This window comes from Glycine max, chromosome 17 (assembly GCF_000004515.6).
Source record: "Glycine max cultivar Williams 82 chromosome 17, Glycine_max_v4.0, whole genome shotgun sequence".
Classification (NCBI taxonomy): domain Eukaryota; kingdom Viridiplantae; phylum Streptophyta; class Magnoliopsida; order Fabales; family Fabaceae; genus Glycine; species Glycine max.
The window spans coordinates 40697850-40723121 of record NC_038253.2 but is presented as its reverse complement, the minus strand read 5'-3'; the positions used below and the strand labels follow the sequence as shown (position 1 = coordinate 40723121).

Below are 25272 nucleotides of genomic sequence, written 5' to 3'. Positions count from 1 at the left end.
TGGAACTTTTGTTTAAGAGATTGAATCTGGAATCAATGTAACATTAGTATTAAAGAATGTGTGCCAACATTTTTTTTCTAATACTAATAAAGTGGGGTATGGCACGGGCACGTGTGCTAGGAACGGTTCTTTCAAAACATTTTTAGGAGTGGTGACAGTGACACAGCTATCATCAACTACTAGTCATTTGTAGAGAAAGTCTCTTCAATTCACGACGCTTAGATAATGTGTCCCTTCAAGATAGCAATGTGAATATGAAGCCATATGGGATCCATCCATCTACCAACAATGCCTAAATCCAGGAGGAAGAAGAAATTTTGAGAATGAATCAGTGAAAGAGGTTAGAGGGGAAAGGGACATCAATCATCGTCCATATATGCTTCCATCTTTTTCCTCACCCAACTTTTTTCGCATACAAACATCTTAATGGTCAGTCTTTACTTTTTGACCATAGAGAAGAGGGAACTTGTAAGTGGTTTTCCATTGAAACTGTGTTAATATTAAAGACTAAGGACTTATACATATGATGGTTTTGTTTAAATCAAGTACTACTACTACTACGTAGCCTTGAATTGGTAGTAGTAGTTGGTTGATTTTGACACTTGGTCTATTTGATCAAACAGAATACTGCAAAAAGTTTCTTTCACGTACTTCCCTTCCCTGCTTCCACATAAAGTCCCAATTATGGTGAATGAATTGAATCTTCAAAACTGGTGCAAACTTTTAATGTGACCACGGTGAATAAATGAACCAGTCCATTTAACAATATTATTAGTATGATTTTTTCTATGCTATGGAAAAAATAAAAACTTTTTTAAAAAAGAGAGAAAACAGAAACAGCTGTTCACAGTTTACATTGTGACCAAAGTATAGAACTAAGATATTCGGTGCACGTTTGGCTATGAGCCACTGACCGTTGGATTGGTCCTTGATTGACTCACACACATAGTTCATGATACCAATCTTGGAAAAATTAATATCCAGGTGGGTACCACTAAAATTAACTATTTTTGTGCCAAAACTTGTTAGGTGTGATCTTGGGCATAGTTAAAGCAAGAGAATATATAAAATTAAATACTATTATTAGTACACCAATTTTTTTTTCTACAAAAAGTAGTAGTAATAGTGAAATCCTAGTCATTTAATGGTAAACTGAAAGAAGGAATTTGTACTAGTATGGTGCAACTGCAAGCAGTAGTGAGTGATGAAGATGAAAAGTGGTTTCCATTTAATTGAAGTGGTAGTATGCTAGACAGGTAGCATTTACATATTTGCTTTGGTGTGTGGCACTGCAAATTAAGAGCAAACAAAGTCTTGGTCTTTGTGGCTGTGAAGAAGGGAAGGGATGCTTTGCTTGATGCTTGGAAAAACAAAAACAAAAAGGCATGAGGATGTGATGCCCCCATTTTTCTAGTTTTAGTTTTATCCACAAGCTTTGTTTTGTGAGTTGTAACTTTGTATTTGTAACCTATAAACCCACACAACCCCAACCTCCACCACCCCTCATCCTCATCTTTCACTCTTTTTCATTTTGTTTTGTCCAAGACATTGGCTTTGGAGTTTGATGTACACACAGTCTTGGAAGGATTCTCCATATTCCACTCACCACCCCTTTTTTTTTGTGTCCTCCAACTTCTCTGCAAGATTTCCTCACTTTCTAGGCCCTTGTCTCACGGTACACGCATCTGCCTCTAAATCTCTGAGCTTTTTTTTCTTTAATGAACAAATGTTAATTGTTAGTTTTTGTTAGTGGAGGATTCAAACTCACGTCCTATCTCTTTTCTTCTCCCTTCACCGCTAGACCAACCTTATATCTCGCTGAATCTTTGAGCTTTTCATTCATTTCTTTAAAATCTCAACATAGGAATCCGTTTTTTTGGATCAAGGCTTTGAATCTTGAAACACAACTTGTCTTTCAAGTTAAATTACCTCCCAACACTGCGTCATAACATATGTGTCTCATTCCATCAATGTTAGTAATTAATTAATACTCCATAGCTTCACGTTCACCACTTTTGTCATCAATAAATAAATCCACATAACTCATGCAAAGATGTTACTACTATTGTTGTACTTTCACAATTGCTATACTTTGATGTCTGATTTTTCTTTTCAAACATAATATGGCTGTGATAGTACTACACCTATCATAATGCCATTCAGGAGCATTGTGCGTGAGCTCAAGGAGATTGGAGAGGGCATTAGCAACATGTATAGAAGAGGTGGAGAAGCCAAGCATGTGCATCGCCATGGAAAATCTCACATTGCACCAGAATGTTCCTTACCACCACCACCATCATCATCTTCTTCTTCTTCTTCATCTTCATCATGGCAGAGCCGGTGGGCTAATTTGCCACCCGAGTTGCTATTAGACATAATTCAAAGGTTGGAAGCCAGTGAAACTTCTTGGCCTGCACGTAGAGCACTTGTGGCATGTGCCTCAGTTTGTAAGTTGTGGAGAGAGATAACAAAGGATGTGGTCAAGACACCAGAACAGTGTGGTTTTATCACTTTCCCCATATCACTAAAGCAGGTAATTTTTACTCTCTTGACAATCTCTTCTTATGTAATTTATATCTATACTTTATTTATTTAGGTTTGGAAGGACATGGTACTAATATGTTATTATTTTTGTATTTTTTTTTTATGTGCTGATCCCTTTTGTTTATATCAGCCTGGTCCAAGAGACTCTCCAATCCAGTGTTTTATTAGGAGAGAAAGAATGACTTCAACATATTGTTTATATCTCGGTCTGAGCCCTGGTAATTTTTTGTATTCACATAATTTATTCTCCACTTGGAAATAGTTTTGTTAGAATTTCAGTAAAATATTGGGGTTTTTCTTTGAATCTAGAATCCGTTTTTGGATGTTGGATCATCACCCTCCTTGAGAATCTGTATTTCTTTATCTTCTTTTTTCCCTTTATTTGGTAGTTTCTTTGTTTGAGAGTTCTTTGAGCATTCTGTGTTTCTAGTGAAGCATGACTTCCGAAGCTTTTATTCATGAAACCTTCTTGTGAAGATTATATTGGCTGGATCGTCTGCTTTGGTTGGCAGGATAAATTCTTAATACGTAATAGAAAGACTTGTTTTTCTTTCTTTGTATAGCAATTGTACTGGCAAATGATAATTCATGGATATTTGCTATAAATGTAACTGCAGCAACCGTGATGAAAATTGGTAATACCTTTGTGTTCACATAATTTATTCTTCATTTGGAAATAGTTTTGTTAGAATTTCAGTATAACATATGTGGTTTCTCTTTGAATCTATAATCGGTTTACAGTTATTGAAACACCCTCTTTGAGAATCTTTTTGTTTTAGGTAATTTTTTCTTCCTTAAAGAGTTCTTTGATCATTCTATTTTCTTATTTACGTTTCTTTTAAACTTCTGTTTTGAAAGGAGAAATTCCTAATAAATACTTTTGTCATGTTTTCTTATTGTAAAGCACTTCTATTGATGGATGATGATTCGAGAATATTTTATATTACTGTACTGCAGCATCGGTTAAGAAGATTCAACAATACTTTATATGGACAAAACTTAGATACAGTTCCTTAGGTGTTTTTGGTGTAGTTATCCAATCAAAATTGAAGTTGCACCTCAGCAACTTATGCTGACCTTTAATGCAAAGCTCTGTTATATTTTGATTGGAGAGCATTACCAAAAAACCCTTAAGGAACTGCATCTATTTTTGATTTGGAGATTTGTTTTAATGCTCTACTTACTTTTTGGTTCATATTCTCTTTCAATCACCTTAGAACTAAATTACTGAATATGTTTGACTGGAATCTATTATGTTTTCTATGCTCTTGTTGCACTTCTTTTGAGACTTGTATTCTTGTACTTGCAGCTCTTTCTGGTGATATGAGCAAACTTTTACTGGCAGCAAAGAAGATTAGAAGGGCAACATGTACAGAATTTATAATATCATTGGTTTCCGATGATTTCTCTTGGGCTAGCAACACTTACGTTGGAAAGCTGAGGTTAGTCTCACATATCTCTGCTCCTTATCTTTAACTGACACACTATTCTACATTTCTACTGTTCTCTTGATCTGTAAGCAATGAACAGGTCTAATTTTCTGGGCACCAAGTTCACAATCTTGGATGGCGAGCCCGCGCATGAAACTTCACTTCCACTGAATTGCAAGTTGCAGCAAAGAGTCCATCTGAAGCAGGTACTTCCTAACAAGGTTGCTGCTGCTGCTAACTACAAAGTGGCCACAGTATCTTATGAACTCAATGTCCTCCGAACAAGAGGTCCAAGGCGAATGCGGTGTATGATGCACTTAATCCCCATATTTGCAATCCAAGAAGGAGGGAACGCCCCTACTCCTTTGAAGTTTACCACCAATTATCTTAATGATCATGCGTCTACCACCACCGAGCATGCATCTACCACCACACCAGACTCAAAAGGAAAGAAACCAGAAGTTGTTGAGTTTGACTCAACTGGCACTGCCAATACTCCAGAATCAATCCAGCGGGCAAGGGAACCATTGGTTTTGAAAAACAAAGCTCCTAGATGGCACGAACAACTGCAATGTTGGTGCTTGAATTTCAAGGGAAGGGTTACAGTGGCCTCTGTGAAGAACTTCCAGCTTGTAGCAGCTGCTGAACCATGCCAAAATGTTTCAGCTGCAGAACAAGAAAAAGTGATACTACAATTTGGAAAAATTGGGAAGGACATATTCACCATGGATTACCGATACCCCCTCTCAGCTTTCCAAGCCTTTGCAATATGCTTGAGCAGCTTTGACACAAAACCAGCTTGTGAATGAATGCATGATCATGACTTCTCTATCCCCGTTGCGGACAACTAGTCCTGTCATGTCACTCTTCCTTGATATAAGATGTATATATTTTCATAAGGAAGGAGAGAAGCTGGACTAAATAGGTCTACTCATTCTAATGAGTACTTTCATTCTGCATGCACAAGTTTAATTTGTGTAATGCTAGCTGTTAGGATTGATGTTTAATGGCAACTCTACTGTAAACAAGTTCGTTAAACTTAATTTTCTCAACCATCAATCACATGAGAGAATCACCATCATAATAATTTTCCTCTAATATAAATTAACAACTTAAAATAAAAATCACACGGTACATAAAAATAATAAGAAGAATAAAGTAAAAATGGCATGAGACATTACAAATTACACAATGTGGATGTCGTCAGCACTTATTTTGTTACTATGAATCAGTGTTACAATATTCCACTACACAGCTTATTTTGGATTTTAGAAAGGAAGCTGTGTGCTTGTTTCTTCACAGAATCTCAATGTCTTCAATATCCTTGTCACAACTGAAGTTGCAACCGGGACGGCGAGGTTTGTCATTTGGTTTAAGGAAAGGGCCTCTGATGCTTCTTCCGACCGTGGGCTGGTATGTTGACTTCTCGGCCCGGTTGATGTTGAACTGAGTTCTCTGAGTTTCCAAGCCGGGACTGGGCTTATCATCGGGCTTGATGGGCTCAGCGGGCTTTTGAGGAAGAGTCACTTGCACACCAGGGTCTCTTTCAGTGATTAAACCATGAAACATGAGTGAGTTGTTAATACTTTGTATGTTGCTATTGACATATGCCATTCCCACCTCTTCATTTGTGTTTTCTTCTCCATCAGTGGTGACCTCATTGGTATCTTCAGGATCACTCTTGTAGGCTCGGTGTATGTGAATTGAACCCTCTTTCTTAGCTGACTCAGAACCTAAGTGCATTGTGGCTCCTCTATTGTCACCAGCCAAGGTTATGACACTAAACTGTTTTTCATCCACGTGTTGTGTAGGGTGCACAGAGGCTGTTAGTTTGTGAACAAAATTTGTGATATCATCTTTGATGCCTTTTTGTAATGGAGGAGCCTTTTCACCACTGGATGAAGCAGTTTTTTCAGGTGATATGCTTGAGCTTGACACATTCCTTGTGCCTTCATCTGTTGAGCTCACAACTTTTGTGTCTTTCCCAATGGGGTTGGTTGTGGCAAACATTATTTTTCTCTCCACGGTTTCTCGTGCTCCATGATGCTTCTTCTCTCCATGAAACCTCTTGGCGAATGAATCTTTAGCCTTTGTTGTTGTTGATGATGATGTTCCTGAGGCAGATGCCATGGTGCTTTGTTCACTTGATTGTGCTGTGGTTGTTGTGTCTTTGCCTTTTCCTCGTGCCTTGGTGGTTTCATGCACCACTTTCTCCTTTTCTTCAGGTTGAAGGGACTTGCTTTTTGGTGGTGTTGATCTTTGCTCAATTGTTGTTGGCTGTGTGGACAGATTCTCAGGTTGAGAAGAGATCTCCGGTGACTTGGGAATGGTTTTCAAAGGTGACTTCATCTTTCGTTTTTCTTCTTGTGGAACTAGCACTGCCATCTTCTCTTTTTCCTCTTCAGGAGTGGTTTCTTCGGTTTTGATGTCCTTTGAGGCCAAAGGAGATGATGGATGAGTGATTGGTTCAGTTTTTGAAACTGAGGATAAAGAGGGCACAGAAGGAACTTGTTCTTTAGTGTCTTCAGGCCGTGTTGACATCCTCTCGGGTTGAAAAGAGGTTTCTGGTGATTTGGTGATTGTTCTCAATGGTGATTCTACCTTTGGCTCGGCTTCTTGTTGTTTTGGTTCAGACAAGACCATCTTTTCCTTTTCTTGCTCAGAGGAAGATGATGCAAGAGGATTGGTTTCTTCAGCAACAAGCTTTGGCACCTTCATGACTCCACTACCTGAGGCCAAATGAGTTTTGGGGGATGAGGGTGCAATATGAACCTGAGATGGAGAGTCTGCATGAGATGAAGGTTGAAGTGGCGGCTGCGGAGAAAGTGGTTTTGGCTGAGGTTGAACCTTCACTGGAGACTCAGTGCTGAATGAAGATGTTAGTGGTTGTGTTGGATGAGGTAGTGACTCTTTTTGAGGTTCAGCTCTTGGGGCTTCTTCAGTTTTGGTGGGACTAGGAGGAGATAACTCTGAAGGAACTACCAAAGAAGGCTTAGATGGTCTATGAATTGGCACACTTGTGTCTGAGTGGGGTGGAGATCTTGGTCTTTCTTTTGTCCGACGAGCGAATGATTCAGATGGTACTGATAGCCATGGGATCCTAAAACGAAATGACTTACTTCTATGTGCCATGGATGGTTAATGATGTTTGATTACTAAAGAGGGGAAGAGGATGATATTTTTGTGGTGTTCTGGTTGAATGCAATTCTGCATGTTGCAATGGTAGTAAGACTCTTAAATATGCATAGAATTTAAGTGTTTATACCTTGGATGTATAATGGGGCATTCTGTAGACTTTAGCTAGCAAATTCTTATTGCTTCTTATGGAACATTTCACATTGATTCCCCTTGAGAAGTTCTCTTTTGTGTCTTTCCATAACTAATTATTGTTCTAATCAAACGTTTGTCACCCGTTCAAATAACAAATATTGTCACCATCGAGGAAAGAAATTTCTCTTGCCTCTCGCTTAAGGAATTCCAGTATGTGTTTTACCTTGATAAAGGTTAGGGAGTTCTTGGTTTTTAGTCATTCATTCACTTATTAGGAACTGATTTCATGGTTCAGCGACTCCATGTAAAAAGCAACCGAAAAGTGCCTTTCTTCATATCCTCCTTTAAGAAAATAATTCAGAAACAAGATAATCATAACACAACTCGCGAGGTAAACGATGATAGCAAGCTATTCTTTTGCCTTCAGGGCACTGCCACTGAGATACCAGCCGTGTGGTATAAACTTTGTTAGATAAACTAGATTTCAAAATCGTAATAATCTTCATCAATCCTACTTTGATTTTAATTTTTAAATTCTAACACATCATATGAAGGCACATACATGGGATTTTTTTAAAAGCCATGTCAATTTAATTTATTCTCACTTAATAAAATAAATATTCAATATTAATAATGAAAATATCTATTATTCACTTCATTTATAAAATTCATTTAAATTTAAAATGCCCATGTACTGTACAGTAAACTTACTACTAGTAAGTAAAAATTTGACATGGCATGCAATTTAATAATACCTCAAATGATGCTGAACATAGCCATTATTATAGTTTGTTTGAGCATATAGAATACTACTTGCAATCCATAGACTGATATATAGGTTAGAAAATGTTTTCAGACACTATAAATGCAACTGATCCTACGCATACAAGGACTGGGTAAAATCAGAACAAATCAAACAGAAGTGACAAACACACCACAAAAATATTGTATATATGAAAAAGAAAATGCCATGAACATGCCACAAAAGATATTTGTATATACAAACGATAAAGTTCAAAAGAAAGAAAAAAAATAAGAGATGTAAATCAGTAATCTGCGCACTGGTAAAACTGTGACAAAGGAAAAATTCATAAACACAGTACAACTGAAAAACTGACAAGCATAAACTCATCCTTATTTGTTACATGGTATGATAAATCCAGCAGACCATGCTTCCTTAATAAGGCAGCGTATTTGTTGGTCACTTGGCAGAGAAAGACTAAAATGGCCCTACTCATGACCACTAAACTATCTCAAACTCGGTGCTCTGGAGACAGGTTTCGAAAGTTTAAACTTAACCCTTGATGCATCAAAACCCTGTGCCTCCATGATCTGACATATTCTTTGTGCATCCTTCTGAAACCCACCATCAATAAGGCCACTTATAATTCTCTCAAACTCAGCTTGACCTAATTCATCCTTCCTAGCTTCCAGAACGCCTAGACTTTGAAGGGCTTTTTTCTCATTTCCAGCCCTTGCATACATATCACAAAGACTTACTTGAAGCTTAAAGGGAGGAGCCTCACCCAGCAGAGCTATTTTGCCTAAAAGCTGCTCAGCCTCATCAACAAGCTGCAACTTACCCAACCAGTCCACAAGAACAGAATAAGTGGCAACCCCAGGCTCAAACCCATCCTTTTCTAACTCCAAAAGAAGATTTAAAGCATTGTCCAAGTCGTTTTTCTTCTCGTAAGCCAAAATCATGCTAGCAGTGCACCTATCATCAGGCTGATGCCCAGATTTTATCATGCAGTCAAAATGGCTTCTTGCCTGATCAGGGTTACTGGCAAGTGCATATGCCTCAACAAGCAGGGTGCATGTCTCCTTATCCGTACTCTGCTGGATTCCTGCAAATTGCATAGTTGTTGAAATTCGTTCAGCGCTTGCAACATCACCAAGTTGAGAATAAGAACGGAGCAATGCCATGTATATGTCCTTTGTGATTGTAATAAGTCTATCATCCATGTCCCTCATCAATTTCTCGCCCAACTTAGGCTGGCCATTATTCACAAATGTCATGATCATTGAGTTGTAGACATGTGCATCTGGTTGGAAGCCCAGGCTTGTCAAGACTCCAAATGCTTCAGTTGCACGTGCAAGATTGCCTCCCTTGCAGTACATGAGGACCAAAGTACTGGCTATTGAAGCATCTACTTGTAGACCATTTTCATTCAGTTTCTTTAACATTCTCTCAACATCATCAAAGCGGTTCTCTTTAGCATAGATATCAATAAGCCTAGAGTAGTCAGATACATTTGTTTGGAAAGAATCTTCAGCCAATACCATTTCAGCCACCTATAAGCAAAGGATTCGACAAAAATTAAACCCAAAATCCAAATAACTATTGTCATCCCATATTGAATCACGGTAATTCACTTCAAAAAAAAATGTACGACATGAAACTTCCTACAATTTTCACGAGTAGCATATGAAATTATATTCTTTGGATCATCCATGTTCTTAAATAAGTAGTAGTAATTCATATAAGCACATAACCATAAAATAAGTAGTGACAAAATAAGTAACACACAACATAATAGTCTCAAATGACAACAAAGATCAAACCATTGCCAGACATACCTTCAAGTACAAACCATGATTCTGCTCTTTCAATTTGTCGAGCAAATCCATCCATTCCACCCTGCTAGGTTGCACAAGCTCCACCCACTCAGCCAACAGGCTTTGCAAACCATCGTCATCCTCCTCCTTCGAGGACAGAATCTTGGCGATAACAATCTTTGCTTTCCCGGTAATTGGCTTCGGCTCCTGCGGCCAAAACACCTGCTCGGCCTCATGTATCCTATCAGCCACTTGTGCCCACTTGGAATCCGAGAGATCAAGCCCATAGATCTTGTACCTTATGTTCCCTCTCCTCTTGGGAAGTCCAACAACAACCTTCTCTTTCACCTTCTCCTTCTTCTCAGTAATAACACCAATTCCATTGCCCTCACTTCGTGCCTCTTCTCTCAATCTCTCCAAACCCTCATAGAATTCATGTTCCTCCATCTTCTCACGTGCCCACTTGAACCTAAGCTCCCTGAGCAAATCGCCCCGAATGCCGACTTCTCCGGCGAATCTACACATCTCCTTAACCTCCTCGCACTGCAAGAAGCTCTTCATTTTCTCTTTTTTTATCTCCTTGTTCATGTCCTCCAGCACCAGACTGCTCACCTCCCACACCGTTCTCCACAAATCCTCGCTGAAATCAGCAGAACAAAACAACGACGACGTCGTTCCGATGCTACCCTTTTCCATCTCCGAGACGACCATCTCGACGATGGCGACGAGCATGCCGTCGACGGTGGGCTTGTCGGAGTCAGGGTACGCTTCCTTCACCTTCTTCCGCATTATCCACACGAATCGAGATAAGAACTCGTTCGTGGTTTCGTCGTCGTTGTTGTTGACGGCGTCGTTTTGCGGAGCGAGGAGTTTAGGGTCGATGAGGGCGTTGGTGGGTTGTGGCAGGGAATGTAGGGTGGTGGTGGAGAACGGCACGTGGAGGAAGAGTGAGGAGGAGGCGCGTGAAGAAGGGATGGTGGTGGAAGGGGATCGTAGGATTGCATTGAGTCTCTTGAAAGTGTGTCTTGAAGTGGAAGCTAGGGTTCTCCAGCTCATGGTAGTGTGATTTAGGGTTTTAGGTTTATGGGAGGCTCACTCACACTGATACAGTGATACTCAGTCCTCTCCAGACGGAGACGGAGAAGGAAATGATCAAATGAAATGAAAGTCTGCAACTACAAAGCCCAAAGTGCTTGTAATGTGCTCAAGCCCAACAACAAAGGTTGAAGTTTTTTTATTTTATACTCAGGAATTTAATACAGTACAATAGTGTTCAACTAAGTTGAAGTTTAAAACATCTGCAATCTGCACTCTTGCTTGATCTACAAAAAAATTTGTAGATGTGAGATTTTTGTGTAAACTTTTTTATATGTGACAATCAAAGACATGTGAGATTGTGATAGTTAATAGTCTCACAAGCATACTCATCGTCACATACGTTACTAAAATATTTATTTTTTACGGCACACATTTTAAGATGGTTATGCGAAACCGTCTTAGAATATAATGCGGTAACAATTTTATAAATAAGAGATTGATTAATGAATATGGTTTGACGAAAATCATCTTAGAATCGTTGTCATTCCAAGATGATTTTTGTAGAACTATCTTAAAAGTTAGAGTTTTTAATTTTTATTTCTCCCTCTCCATCTCCTCTCCCATTCCAATCATTTATTTAACTCTCTTTACTTTATAAAAACGGAACTATATTTAACTTCTTTTAAAAAATTATTATTTTATTTAATAGAACCATTTTTTCGTCATTTATTTAATTACAAAAATATCATTATTTTTTTCTAAAACTCTTTTTATTTATTTTACGAAAAATAAGGTGTTACAGTTGTTATTGTATGATATATAAATGTGTGTGTGTTTTGTACCATATAAATATTACTACTATGTGATGTGTATGTGATTCATGAGGCGTAATTGCAAGTCGTGTTGAAATTATGAAATTGTGATTGAGATTGAATATAAGTAGCAAGTTGAGCATGTGTTAATTTGTAAGATACATGTGAACATGTGATAGTAGATTGTGACATTGTGAGATGTCGAATTCTGAACATGAGATATAGTTGTGAATAAGTGTTTGGTCAATTCTTTATGTGATATTACTTGTGTTGTGAATTATACAATAATTTGACTAGTGTTTATCTTGAGAAAAGTGATTATGCGAAAGGTGTTAAAAGGAAAGTGTAGAGTTCTAAGTTAAGAACCTGATGTGTTAAATTGTAGCGCAATGTGTTAAACGTGTTTGAAAACAAGTGTGAGGTCGTGAGTATTATATAATTCATGAGCAGTCTCTACGTGTAAAAGTTGTTTTAGGAATTAAACATGAATTAGGAAGGTGAGACTCTAACGGATTTTTCAGAGTTTAGGCCTTGGGAGTAAAATACACTCAGTTTGAGTGCCCCTTTAAGTCTATGTTGATCTAATACGGTTGGAGCATTCTCACAAAACAGAGTGACATTGACTTATCACCTTATAATTATAATTTCACTTACTAAGAATGACCTGACATATTCATTGTATGACGTGTTTTGTTATATACTCCTAGGCGCTCTGATGTTATTTTTTACTAACATTGTACCACATTGCATGGCTTGAATCTTAGTATAATTGTTGCATAACACTTATGATTTGTTTATTATGAAATTGGTGAGTGTTGATTATGTTTTGTGTCAAGTGTGTGATTTATGTGTAATGTGATTGGTGATTGAAAAATGAATTTTAAATAATAAAGTGGTGAAGTGACGTAGATTGTATTAAGTTGAGTTCTACAATAAATATTTTCATAATGTATTTTGCTTATGTCTTTGTTTATCCGTATTTTATTTAAAAATATGATAACTCATTCCCTGAGTCCTTATGTGTTGTTTGTGTTTAGATATTCTGATGATCTCGAACCTTGTGTTCATGGGAGCAAATGATTAGGTGGATTGCTTTAAGGAATCTCGTGCTAAAGGATATCGGAACTCAATGTTCTACTAGAATGTGACATTGGGACATGAATTTTTGTTTTAATTGCATGATGTTCCGAGCATGTTATTGTGAACCGAAAATGTTTTTGAAAAGTTTTATTTGACAACAGTGAAATCAATGTGAACTTTTTTTCTATGTGAATTTACTTATGATTTTATTGAATAAAATTGATTTTATTAAATAAAATTGATTTGATTAGATTCTACGTTTTATATATTTTTTTCCTTTATATACACATTGAGATAGAGGGTGTCCAGGTCCTATGCTAAAAAAAAATAAAAAAATTCGGGGTCCTATCAAATGAATAAAATAGAAATGTTTGTTTTAAGTCACAAATCACCTTCTGTGGACACTAGACAGTAATATAGTACGAACAAAACAACCTCAAGTGCTAAACAATCATAAATCTCCAACTTTTGGTTTAAGAGAGTGATTGACTTGATTCATCCACAACCAACTCATTCTCAAAGGACTGGTCATGACATTCATGTTTCGGGGAGTGGCTTCCATTTTGAAACTGACAAATGGATTTCCCATGTTTGACCAAGAGATACAAAAGGTATTGTAGAAGCTCCTTCTCCTTTAGGTTTTTTTCACTGACTTCTTCAAGTTGCTTCTTAAGGGTTGCTTTCTCTACTAAGAGAGAAAACGGGGATTTGATCTCCAATCTAGAAGTTGCAATTTGAATAGCTTCAAGTTCTTCCTTTTGTATAGAAGCTGCATCTGGAAAATTCTTCTCAAGCAGTGAAAGTAGTACTTTCCTAGCCTCGTCTTCTGCAAATTCCAGGGAAAATTCTGTATCCCTAAGGTCATGTAGTATTGCAGATATCTGTAGGACAATTCCAAGCTCAAATATTATCAAGTTGCACAAATCACAAGTCATGAAAATACAAACAAGTGCAATATATGGCCAAAATAAATACTAAGAAGCTATAAACATATAACATATTCCAAATGGTGTAAAAGGCTAATTAAAAAGTATAACCAACCTCATCAGCCAATGGAGTTTGAACCGCATTTTGAATCTGAGCCAAATAAAATTCAAATGCATTTCTTACTTTTTGACATCTTGAAAGTATCTTGTGCGATGTGATTGCCTAACCAGTTTGCAAATTAAGTTAGTTATTTCAAAACAACATTTTCTAGTATGGAAAATAATACTAATTAAGAAATATTCAAAGGTTATAGCAGACAATTTATATATATCAGATTAAGTTAAAATTGATCTTTCAGTATCAGAGTCAAGGTTTCAAGTTCAAAAGGATACCAGGTAGAGTTTACTGCACTTGGAACAATGTCTGATAACTGACTTGGCTTTAGCCAAAGTGAAGTTTAATGAGCACAACACCTGCACCGCTAACGTACTATTTGGTCGAGCAGATTCGATGGCTAAAATTACATGCGAAATTCTATCAATGAGTCTATGAAGCTCCAAGCATACTGCACCGCGTACCTGCGGAAATGAAAATATGAATGAGTTATAATCACATAATGGTGATGTATACGTATGTTTTACATAATTTCATCTCTTATGGCTGTTTCTCAGTAAATAATATTAACTCATCAACTATTTTAGCTGCACTTATTCAACATCTAATATATATATATATATATAAATAACATTATTATTAGTAATTGAACACTATGGTGTTTCTACAATCAGATTATCAGGTAATGAAAATTTTGCTATTCAATACAAATTGTCTAAAATGCTGAGTTTTTTTTTTCTTCTATTGGTCATTTTCAGTCTTGGAATTCAAGGACAGAACTTAGATGCATCAAAGGGGTTTTTGCAGTTGTTTTTCCATCACAATTGAAGTTTCACCTTGGTAATTTGTATAATAAAGATTTCTATTAAAGGTTAACATAGATTAACAAAGTGAAACTCTAATTCTGAATGAAGAATAGCCCTAAAAGTACTTATGGAACTGTGTTTAGGAGTCTGTTTGGTTAAATTTATCCAAAATCACTTCTAAAATAAATAAAAAAATAAGAAAAAAAATTAAATGAGTTTCTTCCTAATCTAATATAGCTTATCCATAAGTTAATTTGAGTTAAGAGAAAAACTCTTTTTTTTCTTATTTTCTTTTTCTAAAAGTATTTATGGATAAACTTACCCAAGCATACTAAGTTTTGTCTGAAACTCAGTTCCTAGAAACAATTTAGGATTATCAGATGGCTATTTAAGATTGTCGGTCCTAAATTTGATAACTGAGAGACACCCTTTGCTTAGAAATTAAAACTTGTTAGTGATATTGGCATTCATGATAACCAAAACAACAGAGATATTTTGATGGTACCTTAACTTTACAGTAGCTTAGAATTGGAATCTCCAAAGCTGTTGCATTGTTACTGGACATCTTAACTGTAGAGTTTGAACTCAGAGACAGCACATGGCAGGAGCAACAGAGAGAAGAAGAAAGGTTAAGGAGCTCATGAGTATGCTTCTGAACTCAACTTATATCTTGAGCTGCCACACACGTTAAAAGAAACACACATTTTATTTTACAGCAGCAGATATATACATAATTAATAATTGAGACATTTTGCATTTAAGCACTTAAATAGAAAATGGTATCCTTTGGATTTTTCCTCTTATGTCATTTTCTCATTAATTTATACCTTATGACAAGGGTAGTTTCCAAAGCTTTTCCTACTGACTGACCATATCCTATTTCTCAACGAAGAAAATTTTGATAACTATCCATTAAGCCATGACCAACAGAGCACATGAAAAAGTGTATGTTTTGGTTAGAAATTTCCTTTATTGCCCTGAGAATTTTCTCTCAGGCTTGGCTGGTTTTTGTTGACTCTTGTCTCGTGTACAAGACTGATAGTGAAGTCTGAACGGAAGGCAATAGACAGTTTTTCTTAGAAGTGTTTGGTTTACCATTAGTAATCAAATATTTACTCCGACTAATTTTTATTAAAAGAAACTTGCTGATGACTTTTAATAAAAAAATATATTTTAAACATGTCTTTTTTATTGTATAGATCATATATATCTTTCACTTTAGTTAATCTTGTTTACATGAGTGACAAAAAAATTTCTCCAGATACTTAATACAGTTTATTTGAATTCAAGATGATTAATTAAATTAAAATAATCTCACTCAATTGATTCACATATATTTGGTGGTCAAATACATTTTTTTATGACAAAATTCCTCTGAAATCTTGATTAAAATACTTAATACCGCTCAACTTAAACCATCATAACCTTAACTTTAGCTATTAGATGTATTATAAAAACTCATTACAAAAAATCATACAATAATTTATACGGCTACCCTTTTGTTTTTACCTTTTTATCATTATACCATTTATTATATCCTACATTTTTTCTTCTTTTTTTCTTGTAATTGTAAATTGTTAAGATTTGTTTTACAATTTATTGATAAATAACAATTTCTTTTCCTAAAGAATTTTAACCTTCCCAAACAACTGTGATTGGTCTAAAACCTAAAACCCAAACACAAATGTGATTGGTCGAATTAGACAATGATGAATAATCAAAAGAAAAGGATCTGGGTCCAGTCAAACATCAACGTTAAATAAAAGCGTGAGATCAACCATTAGAAGAAAAGTCCAAGCTTCCTAGTAAAAAGTTTATGAAAAATACAGAAATAAAAAAGGGGGAAAGGGACTAAGGGAGTTCCCAGGTCTGGGTATGTGTTCGGCTAGGCAAACGCAGTCAAACAGTTTTGCATAAAAAAATAATGATAAAACGTCGTCTCCAATGAAAAAATAGAAGGAAAAAAATTGGCACTGAATACTTACTATAGATGAAATGATTTTTCGAATTTACTTAATTTCCAGTAAATTATCAGATTTTTCTTGAATCAAATCCTAACATATTTTGGCCATTTGGGCGTTTACCTATGTTTCTACAATAAACGCGTAAGCTTTTTGGTTAATTTTCATTCTAGTCAATAAATAACTTAAAGTTTGTAAGCTTTCACGCCTTGACCAAATAAGGAATTGTTTGTATGTCTGTAGAATCTAGATTGAGGAAATGCTGCGACCACAATGTTTGATCATTAATTCATTATGAGTTAAAATAAATGAAAATAGAATTTGCCTTGCAGATGCACCAAACGAGTAAAGACAAAGCCGAAGACTGGGTCAACTGAGGAAGAAAAATTATTGCACACATTAAAAAAAAGAAGAGAGAGAAAAATGCTTGAAACTAGAAAGCCGGTTAAAAAGAACGTATTAAAAATTGTCCGTTTTCTTTTTTTCAATATTGAATTTATAGTAATGCAATATCAAGTAGTCTAACTTTGGTTTGATTGAGTAAGGTGTGATTATTATAAATTATCTTGGTGTTGTGTTCAAATCATTTTCAAAAAAATAACAATACTAATAATTAATATTTATTAATAAAAAATATTATTTTTTTATTATTTATGACATTTTCGTCAACTAAAAATATTTCTAAGGAGAGGTATTTTGTTGGTTTCTTAGCCTAAGGAATAATTTCTTTTGAGTTCTTTGGCACCGGAGCAAAGTGACGGGACATAATGAGTGCATTTCTTATATAAGGAATTGTTTCTTATCAATAAAAAAAAAACCATTATAGTCAGAATTTGTATTCCCCAATCCCAGGAACAATAAAGTGATGAAGCAAAGGAAGAAGATGAATAGTTCCTACAAACTAGATTCAATAGATGAAAAAATTTGCATTTTTTCCAAACAAATCAAATCACCCAATGTAATCTCACTTCAAAATAAAATACAAATCAAATTAAAGAGTACCAATAATGAGAGTGAACAGAATATGAATAGTGACCATGACTCTAACGATGTCATTTTAACCAATTTTGAACATCTTGGATTGCACATGTCGGTATCGTGAATCGGGTGGTGAGGTGATGGGTGGTGTTGCACGTGATTGGTGTTGGGGTCTGGGTTGGGTGGTGGCGCGATGAGAAAATGCGACGGTGTTGGAAGACGAGTGGGCTGGCTCAATGAGAAGTTTAAGGAAAGTGAAGAGATGATGGGAAGGGGTGGCATTGGAAGTTTGAGGAAGGAGTTGGAGGAGAAGGTTCTAGAGAAAAGAGAGAAAGGTTTATGCAGGTAGGTGTGGAAGGTTCTAGAAAAAAAATCTCAATCAATTTTTTTAATTGATATTTAAAATTTTCTTTAATTATTCATATTTATTATTTGTATACATAAAAACTAAAAAATGAATTAATTATTTTATTTAAATAATAATTAAGTTCTAATAAAAAAAATATAAATATGTGGATTTTTTAAAATTTCTTAATATTAGAATAAGATTATCATAACATTGAAGACCACAAAAAGATAATTAACAAACTCACATAACCCATGTCCATAGCCCATGTGCATAACAGAACACTGACACTTTTCAAGCTTCTATTCGACCGCGTGGAGTTTGTAACATTATTCCCAAAAGGCTTTTCAGGAAACCGGACCAACGCTTCTTATTGACTTTAGGTTTAATTACTAATTTTATTATTTTATAAATTTTATTACTTAAATTTTAATTAGGTAATTTTACTATTTAAATTTACATTTTTTTACCTATTTTACTATCGTTGACGGATTTTTTTTACTAAATTATGTATTTTTAAAAATTATTTATTAAAGATGGATGATTTTAACTTTTGATATTGATTGGAAAAAAAGATTTTTTACATGGAATATAACCACAACTAGTGTAGAAAATCACTTTTCTACATTAGTTATAAGCACAACCAATGTACAAAAATTTTTAAAAAATGATTTTTTACATCATTTTGTAATCAATAAGATGATAAAATACATAAAAATAACAAATTTGAATAATAAAATTTGTAAAACATTGAAAGTTGAATAGTAAAATTCATGAAAAAAACTGAAGTGATAAAATCCACAAAATTCTAAAAGTTAGATGATAAAATTTACAAAAATAAAACTTGGGTGTACTACAAGAAAAATCGCAATTTCTGACCAAATTTTTCACACGGAATCATTACTGATAGAATTTTGTGACGGATTATCGTCCGTCAGAAATGTTGACCTTACCGACGAAATTTACCGATAGTTAGATATTCTGTCGAAAAACCTTTATTGCCAACCAATTTTGGCCCATGGATTTGATTCTGTCATAAATTACCAGTGGAATTTCTGACAGAATATGGGTCCGCCGGAAATTTAAAATAACCCACAACAAAACGAAGTAACTTGAGCATTGTTTTAGTCACTCCCATTTTTCACTCTATCTTCACTCTCACCTCACTCACTCTACAGTCGCGCCCAATTCGTCATATCGAAGGCCCTGTCGTGCCCAGTTCACCGTCTAGGAGTCCTCCGTCACCGGCTCGTCGTCGCAAGCTTTCTCCATCACTAGGTCATCGTGCCTTGTTCCCCGTGTAGGAGTCCTCTGTCACCAGCTCGCCATCAAAGTTGTGCTGCCATCATTGTAAATGCCACCACCGTCACGTAAGCCTTCGTGAAGTTGCTGTCGTGGCTGGGCAAACACTAGTTAGTTCCCTTTTTTGTTCGATTTTTAAGTGTTTGTTCCAATGATGCTTATTGTTGTTGTGGCTGCGTGTGTTTCTTTCTCCCTATGTTGAGGATTAATAAATCTGGATTTAATAGTAGAGAGTTCATGCTTGAGATTAAAAATGTAAATTTCATCTTAATGATTAGACGTGTGTTGTTAAAGTTGTAGTTCTTTATTGTCTTTAATGGTAAAATTCATAAAATAATGAAAATTTGATGGTAAAATTTACAATTAAATCTTGATTTTAATATATGAATAAATAATATTAAAAGATGGAGTTATTTCCTTATAATTTTTTTTAGCATAATATTGTTATAAAATATGTCCGGACTTAAATTTGATCATTTTTAATAAAATTATCTAAAACTTATTTCAACCATATTTATTTTTTTATTTATAAGACTTAAATTTAAAATTTTATTTATATGTTCTACTCAATCCAAAGACACATTGGTATTTTCTAATATTTACTAATAGGTGTTTAGTAAATAATAGTACCTCATGTTATTATTTATAGATTAAACATATATATCAAAGATTATATAGTATATACAGGAATTTATAAATATTAAATATATAAAAAATTAAGTAAAACTAAAATACAAAGTTTTTTTTTTATCTCTCTTTCCTTATCTCTCATCCTCTTCACTGTTCTCTATATTCTTACTTCTTATTTCATATAGAAATAATAGACACCACATTATTCACTTCATAAATTTTATTGAAATGCAGTAAAAATAAATTATTGAAATATAGATGTGAAATATTATTTTTTCGTTCAGCAATTTCCCCTTTGCTTGATATTTTTTTAAAAACAAATAATGAAGCACGAAGTCACTAGCAATTGTCCTATTACTTCTTAAAGCTATTAGCCAATTCGAAAAGTATAGAAGGTACGTTTTAAAGATATTTAGGGGAATACGATTCAAAGAGTAAATTAAAAGATTTTTTTATTTTTTAGAAAAAACAAATATTAAGAAACAAGCCCCCAACATGTAACGGGAAGAAATCGACAGTAGAGAAATTAATAATTGATAATGTAAGACAAATACACCGTCTTTAATATAATAAATCACAAAAACCTCTTTAAAAAATCACAGAAATAAACATCTGGAAATAATATTACTTTAGCTATGTTTAGTAAGTTATTTTAATTAATTTTTAATTTTTTAACTAGTTAAAAAATTTGTTTAATTACTTGATAAATAAGTTTTTATAATTAGTTTTTGATTTTTTATAGTAATTTTTAGTATTTTTTAAAATAATACTTAAAGTATTGTTTTTTATAGTAATTTCTAGTATTTTACCCACTAATTTTACCGAAATAATTTAGTAAGTTATCTTAAAAACTTTCAATTACTAGATTTCAATTTTCAACTACCAACTAACTTTTGAATTTTCATTTAACTTTTGAGTTAATTTTATCGAATAAAATCTTTAATTTTTATCAAATTTTAATGTTATTTACAGTGAAATTTTGTAAAAGATTAACACCATTAACAATTATTCGTTGAACATTGATGTCATTAGCCACCATTCAAAATTGCGTAGGGTATTTCTAAAGATATTGGACTTTTATTATTTTTAAATGTTATTAGTTATTGTTGTGAAGGTGTTTATTGAATTCTTGATTCTTAGGAAGCAATAAGGACATGACAAAGATATCATTAGCTTTGGTATTTGCATTGGTGGTGGTTGTACCATTTCATTAAGTTTTGTGTCAGGAAGATCCATGGAAAAGTGTAATAGACCAAGCAAAAGACGAAGCAAGCAAAGCAGGTCTCTCTGAAGATACAATATTTGGGGCTGAGAAGGCTATAACAGATGGTTCTGCCGAAAAGGTTGCTGAGGATGCCTTGGGTGGAGGATCTTTGGATGATTGGGTTCAAGAAGCCTGGTAAGACCATGTGCCCTATTCTTCTCTTCTTTTACATTTCATAACCACGATCAAGTTTCTCATGACTAATCACATGCTTGATTTAACTTATTTATAATCCAAACTTGCTATTACATTATCCATATTGTGCCTTTTTATAAAGAAAAAAAAACTTAGATGTAATTCCTTATGTGCTAGTTGCACTACTTTTTAATGATTATTGGAATTTCATTTTGGTAATCCAATCTAAAGAATAAACGTTTGCATTAAAAAATTATGCAGATCACCTAGGCAAAACTCCAATTTTGTTTGGAAAATAATACAAACAGTTCATAAAGAATTTAACCATGTGTTGGATTACCATTGGAGGCTGTCAAACGTACTTTTGGATAAGTAATTTTAGTATATTTTTTCCTCCCACCGTACTTTTGAGAGGGTCCAAACGGAATCCTGAACTTGTTCTTTGTCCTTCTATAAAATGTTTTTATCTCAGTTAAAAACATTCACGAATGATAATGAATTAATGTCATTAATTTTATATTTTTCAAACTAACTTGATAACACCATTAGTTTTATAGGAAATTGTGATGATAAAAATAATTTAAAATATTTCTAAATAAAAAAAGTAATGTTACATTGGTATGTTTTTAGAAGATTAAAATACATGATTATTGAAAAATTAATTATGTTTATTGTTGTCACAAAATTAGTAATATTGCCAATGGTGGAAGTTCACCATTTGGGGCACTGAAAGATTTACCTGATTACAACGAAGAGGATAATCTTCCGGAGGCACTAGAATTGGCACCAAAAAGTTCACCGTCAGTAACACCCGTATAGGAGTACCAACAAATGCAGCATCTGAGGCACCATCTGCAGCACCCCAAGCACAAACTCCTTTTGCAGCAACATCCTAAGCATGAGATATAGATATGGTTTCACAAAAGCTGTGTAGACTAAATTATGTGAAGGTTAAGCCAATAAATAGTTGTACATAAATACTTTACATTATATAATTATTTAAACATTTTTGACACATGATTGTGTTATATTTAAAATTATAGTATGTCAATTAATTATTGGCTTAATTTTCACAAGTTTCGTTATTAAAGTATTTACAAGAATCTCTCTCCCAAAGACAAGCAGCAAGAGCAAAGGAATATCACCCCGAACATACAAGATAGGAGTGTGATTGTGAAGAGTGAAAGTTTAAAGGGATGATGAGAAAGAAATAGTGAGAATGTGTGAGAATAAAAGAGAAGCCTATGAAAGGTATCATGATTAAAAGGTATGAATTCGATCATAGGAACGATAGACTTGATAGGGACTTGGTGAGAGTAAAGTCATGAGACTTAGACAAATTAATTGTTGGATAGAACTTAGAAGAGTTTAGATCACCTATAGATAATATAATTTTGGAAATTACTTTAGATAATATAATTTTATTTTTAACATTTCCAAAATATTCTTTTGTATACCGACAAATATTTTTGAGAATGTTAAAAAAATTGTATTTCTAAAAGTTCTTCTGGCCAGATTTTTAGATTGGACACGCGAGATTATTTTTAAAAAGTGTGACATGTCCATTAAAATGATTTCATTTTAATCCATTAATTTTTTTAAAAGAAATATTTTAATACTACAAATTTCATGTATACATAACCATTAGTACTACAAATTTCATGTATACACATACCCATTATCTACTATTGGTGGCATATGATCTTCTTCTACCAAAACTATCAATTTACTGCAAATTAGGTGTTCAAATCCTTACTATGAAGAATCTCCAGCCCCCAAAAGACTACATATTATTACTGTACTACAAAATGAAGAGTTTGTAAAATTGTTATTTTTATTTATTAGCCTTTTCTCTTTGTCTAAATAACTGTCTATCTATTTGTTTTATATATTTGCTTTCATATACAAACTTGATTGTTGGGCCGTCTATTTATTATGCTCAGCAGGTCCAGAAGCATCTGTATTTCAGACCTTGGTGTGTCACTGTACATGTAATTCCAAGATTCTTATGTATAGATTGATCAATATGTCACTCCTGAAAAAGAAAAAAAAAGTGTATGGCATGCCTTGTATTATTTTATAAATATTTTATTTGGCTAAACTGTGAATACGTGGCATCCCTTGTGATTCATATGCTAAATATTTCACAACCACTTTGTACTTGTAGATACAATAATGGAAGGTCACCTTCTACACTAAAAGCACAACATCAAGATAAAAGATTATCGTGCTTAAATTCAATAATTCATATATTTTTCTAACTTCATTTCATAACATCAATAAACTATCAAGAGAATTTAGTTCAATTAGTTGGGTAGATTATATGAGTGTTATAAATTTTCTTTATATCCTGTTTAATTCTTACGAATAAAAAAAATAACATCAATAAATTTATGAAATATTTCTTCTTTTATATTTCTATCTCTTTTACTGTATAGTTTGTTGTAAAGATATCATAAAGTATATTTCTTCTTCATGTATTTTGCCATTCATTTTACTTTTCTGGGTTTACTATGTCTCAATAAGCAAATCCGAATCTTCAAAGTGCCAATATCCCAAAAAACATAGTCAAATGACGGGATTTTTCAATATAAAAAAAATACACTAGTTACAAATGGATTGGATGTAAGCTGGCAACTTATATTTAAAAATAATGGGATGTAGATCACATGTTGAATTGTCTTGGCCCATACATGATTATTAGCGATTATAGTTGTGATTACACAGGATCCATGTGATATTATTTATAAGAAGATATAAAAGTCCGTAAATTTATTTTTTTAAGTATTAAGTAATGTTTTCAATCTAAGTTTGATTTTTAAATATTTCAAATTAACTTAAAAAATTGTCGTCAACAAAATTATTAGTTACATTAGCCATTGTCATTATTCCCCTAGCTTACTATTTAGATCTTGGTCAAACGATGTATTTGGTTTTTTTATTCATTTTGATCTTTTATAATTTTTAAAAGGTTTAAAATGATTCTTCCATCGATTAGACATGAAAAGCACTGCAGTGTCGATCTGACGATAAGCCCTAAAGTAAAATTGAAGAAAAATATTTTACTTTACAAAGTGATAATTATATAATAAGTCTCTTTTAACAACAAAAATAAACTTCTTCTCAACATATGATGTCTCTTTCCTTTATAAAATTAATAGCAAATAATCTTTTTTTGGTAGACTTAAAACTTAGACTTTAGTAATTTTATCATTAGGTTAGTCCTACAGTGATAATAAGGTGAAGGGGATCCACATTAGTTGAGATATGTAATGAGTAAAATTTGTGAGTTTAAAAAGATAAAAAATTAAAATAATTTTTTAAAAATATAAAAGATAAAAATGAAAAAATATTATCCTTAAATGTCTCATGGATCTAGAAGTTTTTTGCTATATATCCCCTAATAACGGATACGAAAGCAAGTACGCATTCATTATTATTAGATACGGTTTTCCTTAATTGCCGATAGCTAACATTTACAACAAATAAAAATTGGACACTTTGCCTAATTTTAAATTATTTTCAATTAAAATTTATCACAATTTTTTTAAAAAGAATCTTTTTTTTACTCTTTATCACAATCTTTAGAAAAAACTATTTCTCTGCTAACACTAATCAATCCAAGTAAGAGTAAAGACAAATTATTAGGGTTCACTAATAAGTGATAAGAACATAATTATTAGTTCATCTTTAATTGTATTTGATCAAAACTTTGTCTCTTTCTCAAAATCCACCGAAGATTGGCTAGTTGAATTGGTGCACGAGATATTCAGTAGAAGCCAAAACACCAACGTTGAGTCTTTGGAGTCGAAAACAAGAGCGGTGTTCGGCAAAATAGTAAGACATTTTCTAACAATAATTTCATTAGTTTATTTTTAATACATCTTAAGTATATTTTTTATTTATTAAAATTTATTATAAATTAAAAAACTATATTATTCTCATTTTTTTATTTAACAAAATTTACTCATAATGTTTTGTTTTTAATAATTTTTATATTAAAAAAGTGCGTCAAAAAATATGTTGATAACATTTTTCTTTACAATTATCCGTTACCTTTGTCCTCTGGTTTGGTC

The 25272-nt window shown here is 33.6% G+C and overlaps 4 protein-coding genes and 1 long non-coding RNA gene across 5 annotated transcripts; 2 read left to right on the top strand and 3 right to left on the bottom strand.

Moving 5' to 3' along the window:
* The first annotated feature begins 1044 nt into the window (after window positions 1–1044).
* LOC100794899 (tubby-like F-box protein 5) lies at window positions 1045–5026 on the top strand. The gene is made up of 5 exons (XM_006601253.4): window positions 1045–1383; window positions 2137–2533; window positions 2675–2762; window positions 3854–3986; window positions 4075–5026. Exons 1-5 carry the CDS (start codon window positions 1346–1348, stop codon window positions 4781–4783), a joined length of 1365 nt encoding a protein of 454 aa, XP_006601316.1. The 5' UTR covers window positions 1045–1345; the 3' UTR covers window positions 4784–5026.
* Window positions 5027–5270: 244 nt separating this feature from the next.
* LOC102661091 (proteoglycan 4) lies at window positions 5271–7106 on the bottom strand. Its single transcript, XM_026126373.1, has one exon. The coding sequence runs from the start codon at window positions 7104–7106 to the stop codon at window positions 5271–5273; it is 1836 nt and encodes a 611-aa protein (XP_025982158.1).
* A 1209-nt stretch (window positions 7107–8315) lies between these two features.
* On the bottom strand, window positions 8316–11017 carry LOC100794017 (uncharacterized). Its single transcript, XM_003550335.5, has 2 exons — window positions 9825–11017; window positions 8316–9539 (listed from the first exon to the last, which is right to left on the bottom strand). The coding sequence occupies exons 1-2, from the start codon at window positions 10857–10859 to the stop codon at window positions 8493–8495; spliced, it is 2082 nt and encodes a 693-aa protein (XP_003550383.1). The 5' UTR covers window positions 10860–11017; the 3' UTR covers window positions 8316–8492.
* A 2086-nt stretch (window positions 11018–13103) lies between these two features.
* On the bottom strand, window positions 13104–15321 carry LOC100816907 (U-box domain-containing protein 5). Its single transcript, XM_003549390.5, has 4 exons — window positions 15086–15321; window positions 14053–14238; window positions 13775–13882; window positions 13104–13614 (listed from the first exon to the last, which is right to left on the bottom strand). Exons 1-4 carry the CDS (start codon window positions 15143–15145, stop codon window positions 13207–13209), a joined length of 762 nt encoding a protein of 253 aa, XP_003549438.1. The 5' UTR covers window positions 15146–15321; the 3' UTR covers window positions 13104–13206.
* Window positions 15322–18716: 3395 nt separating this feature from the next.
* LOC102667893 (uncharacterized) lies at window positions 18717–23304 on the top strand. The gene is made up of 3 exons (XR_419265.4): window positions 18717–19277; window positions 20938–21196; window positions 21886–23304. It is a non-coding gene; the product is annotated as an uncharacterized lncRNA (long non-coding RNA).
* Window positions 23305–25272: the final 1968 nt, after the last annotated feature.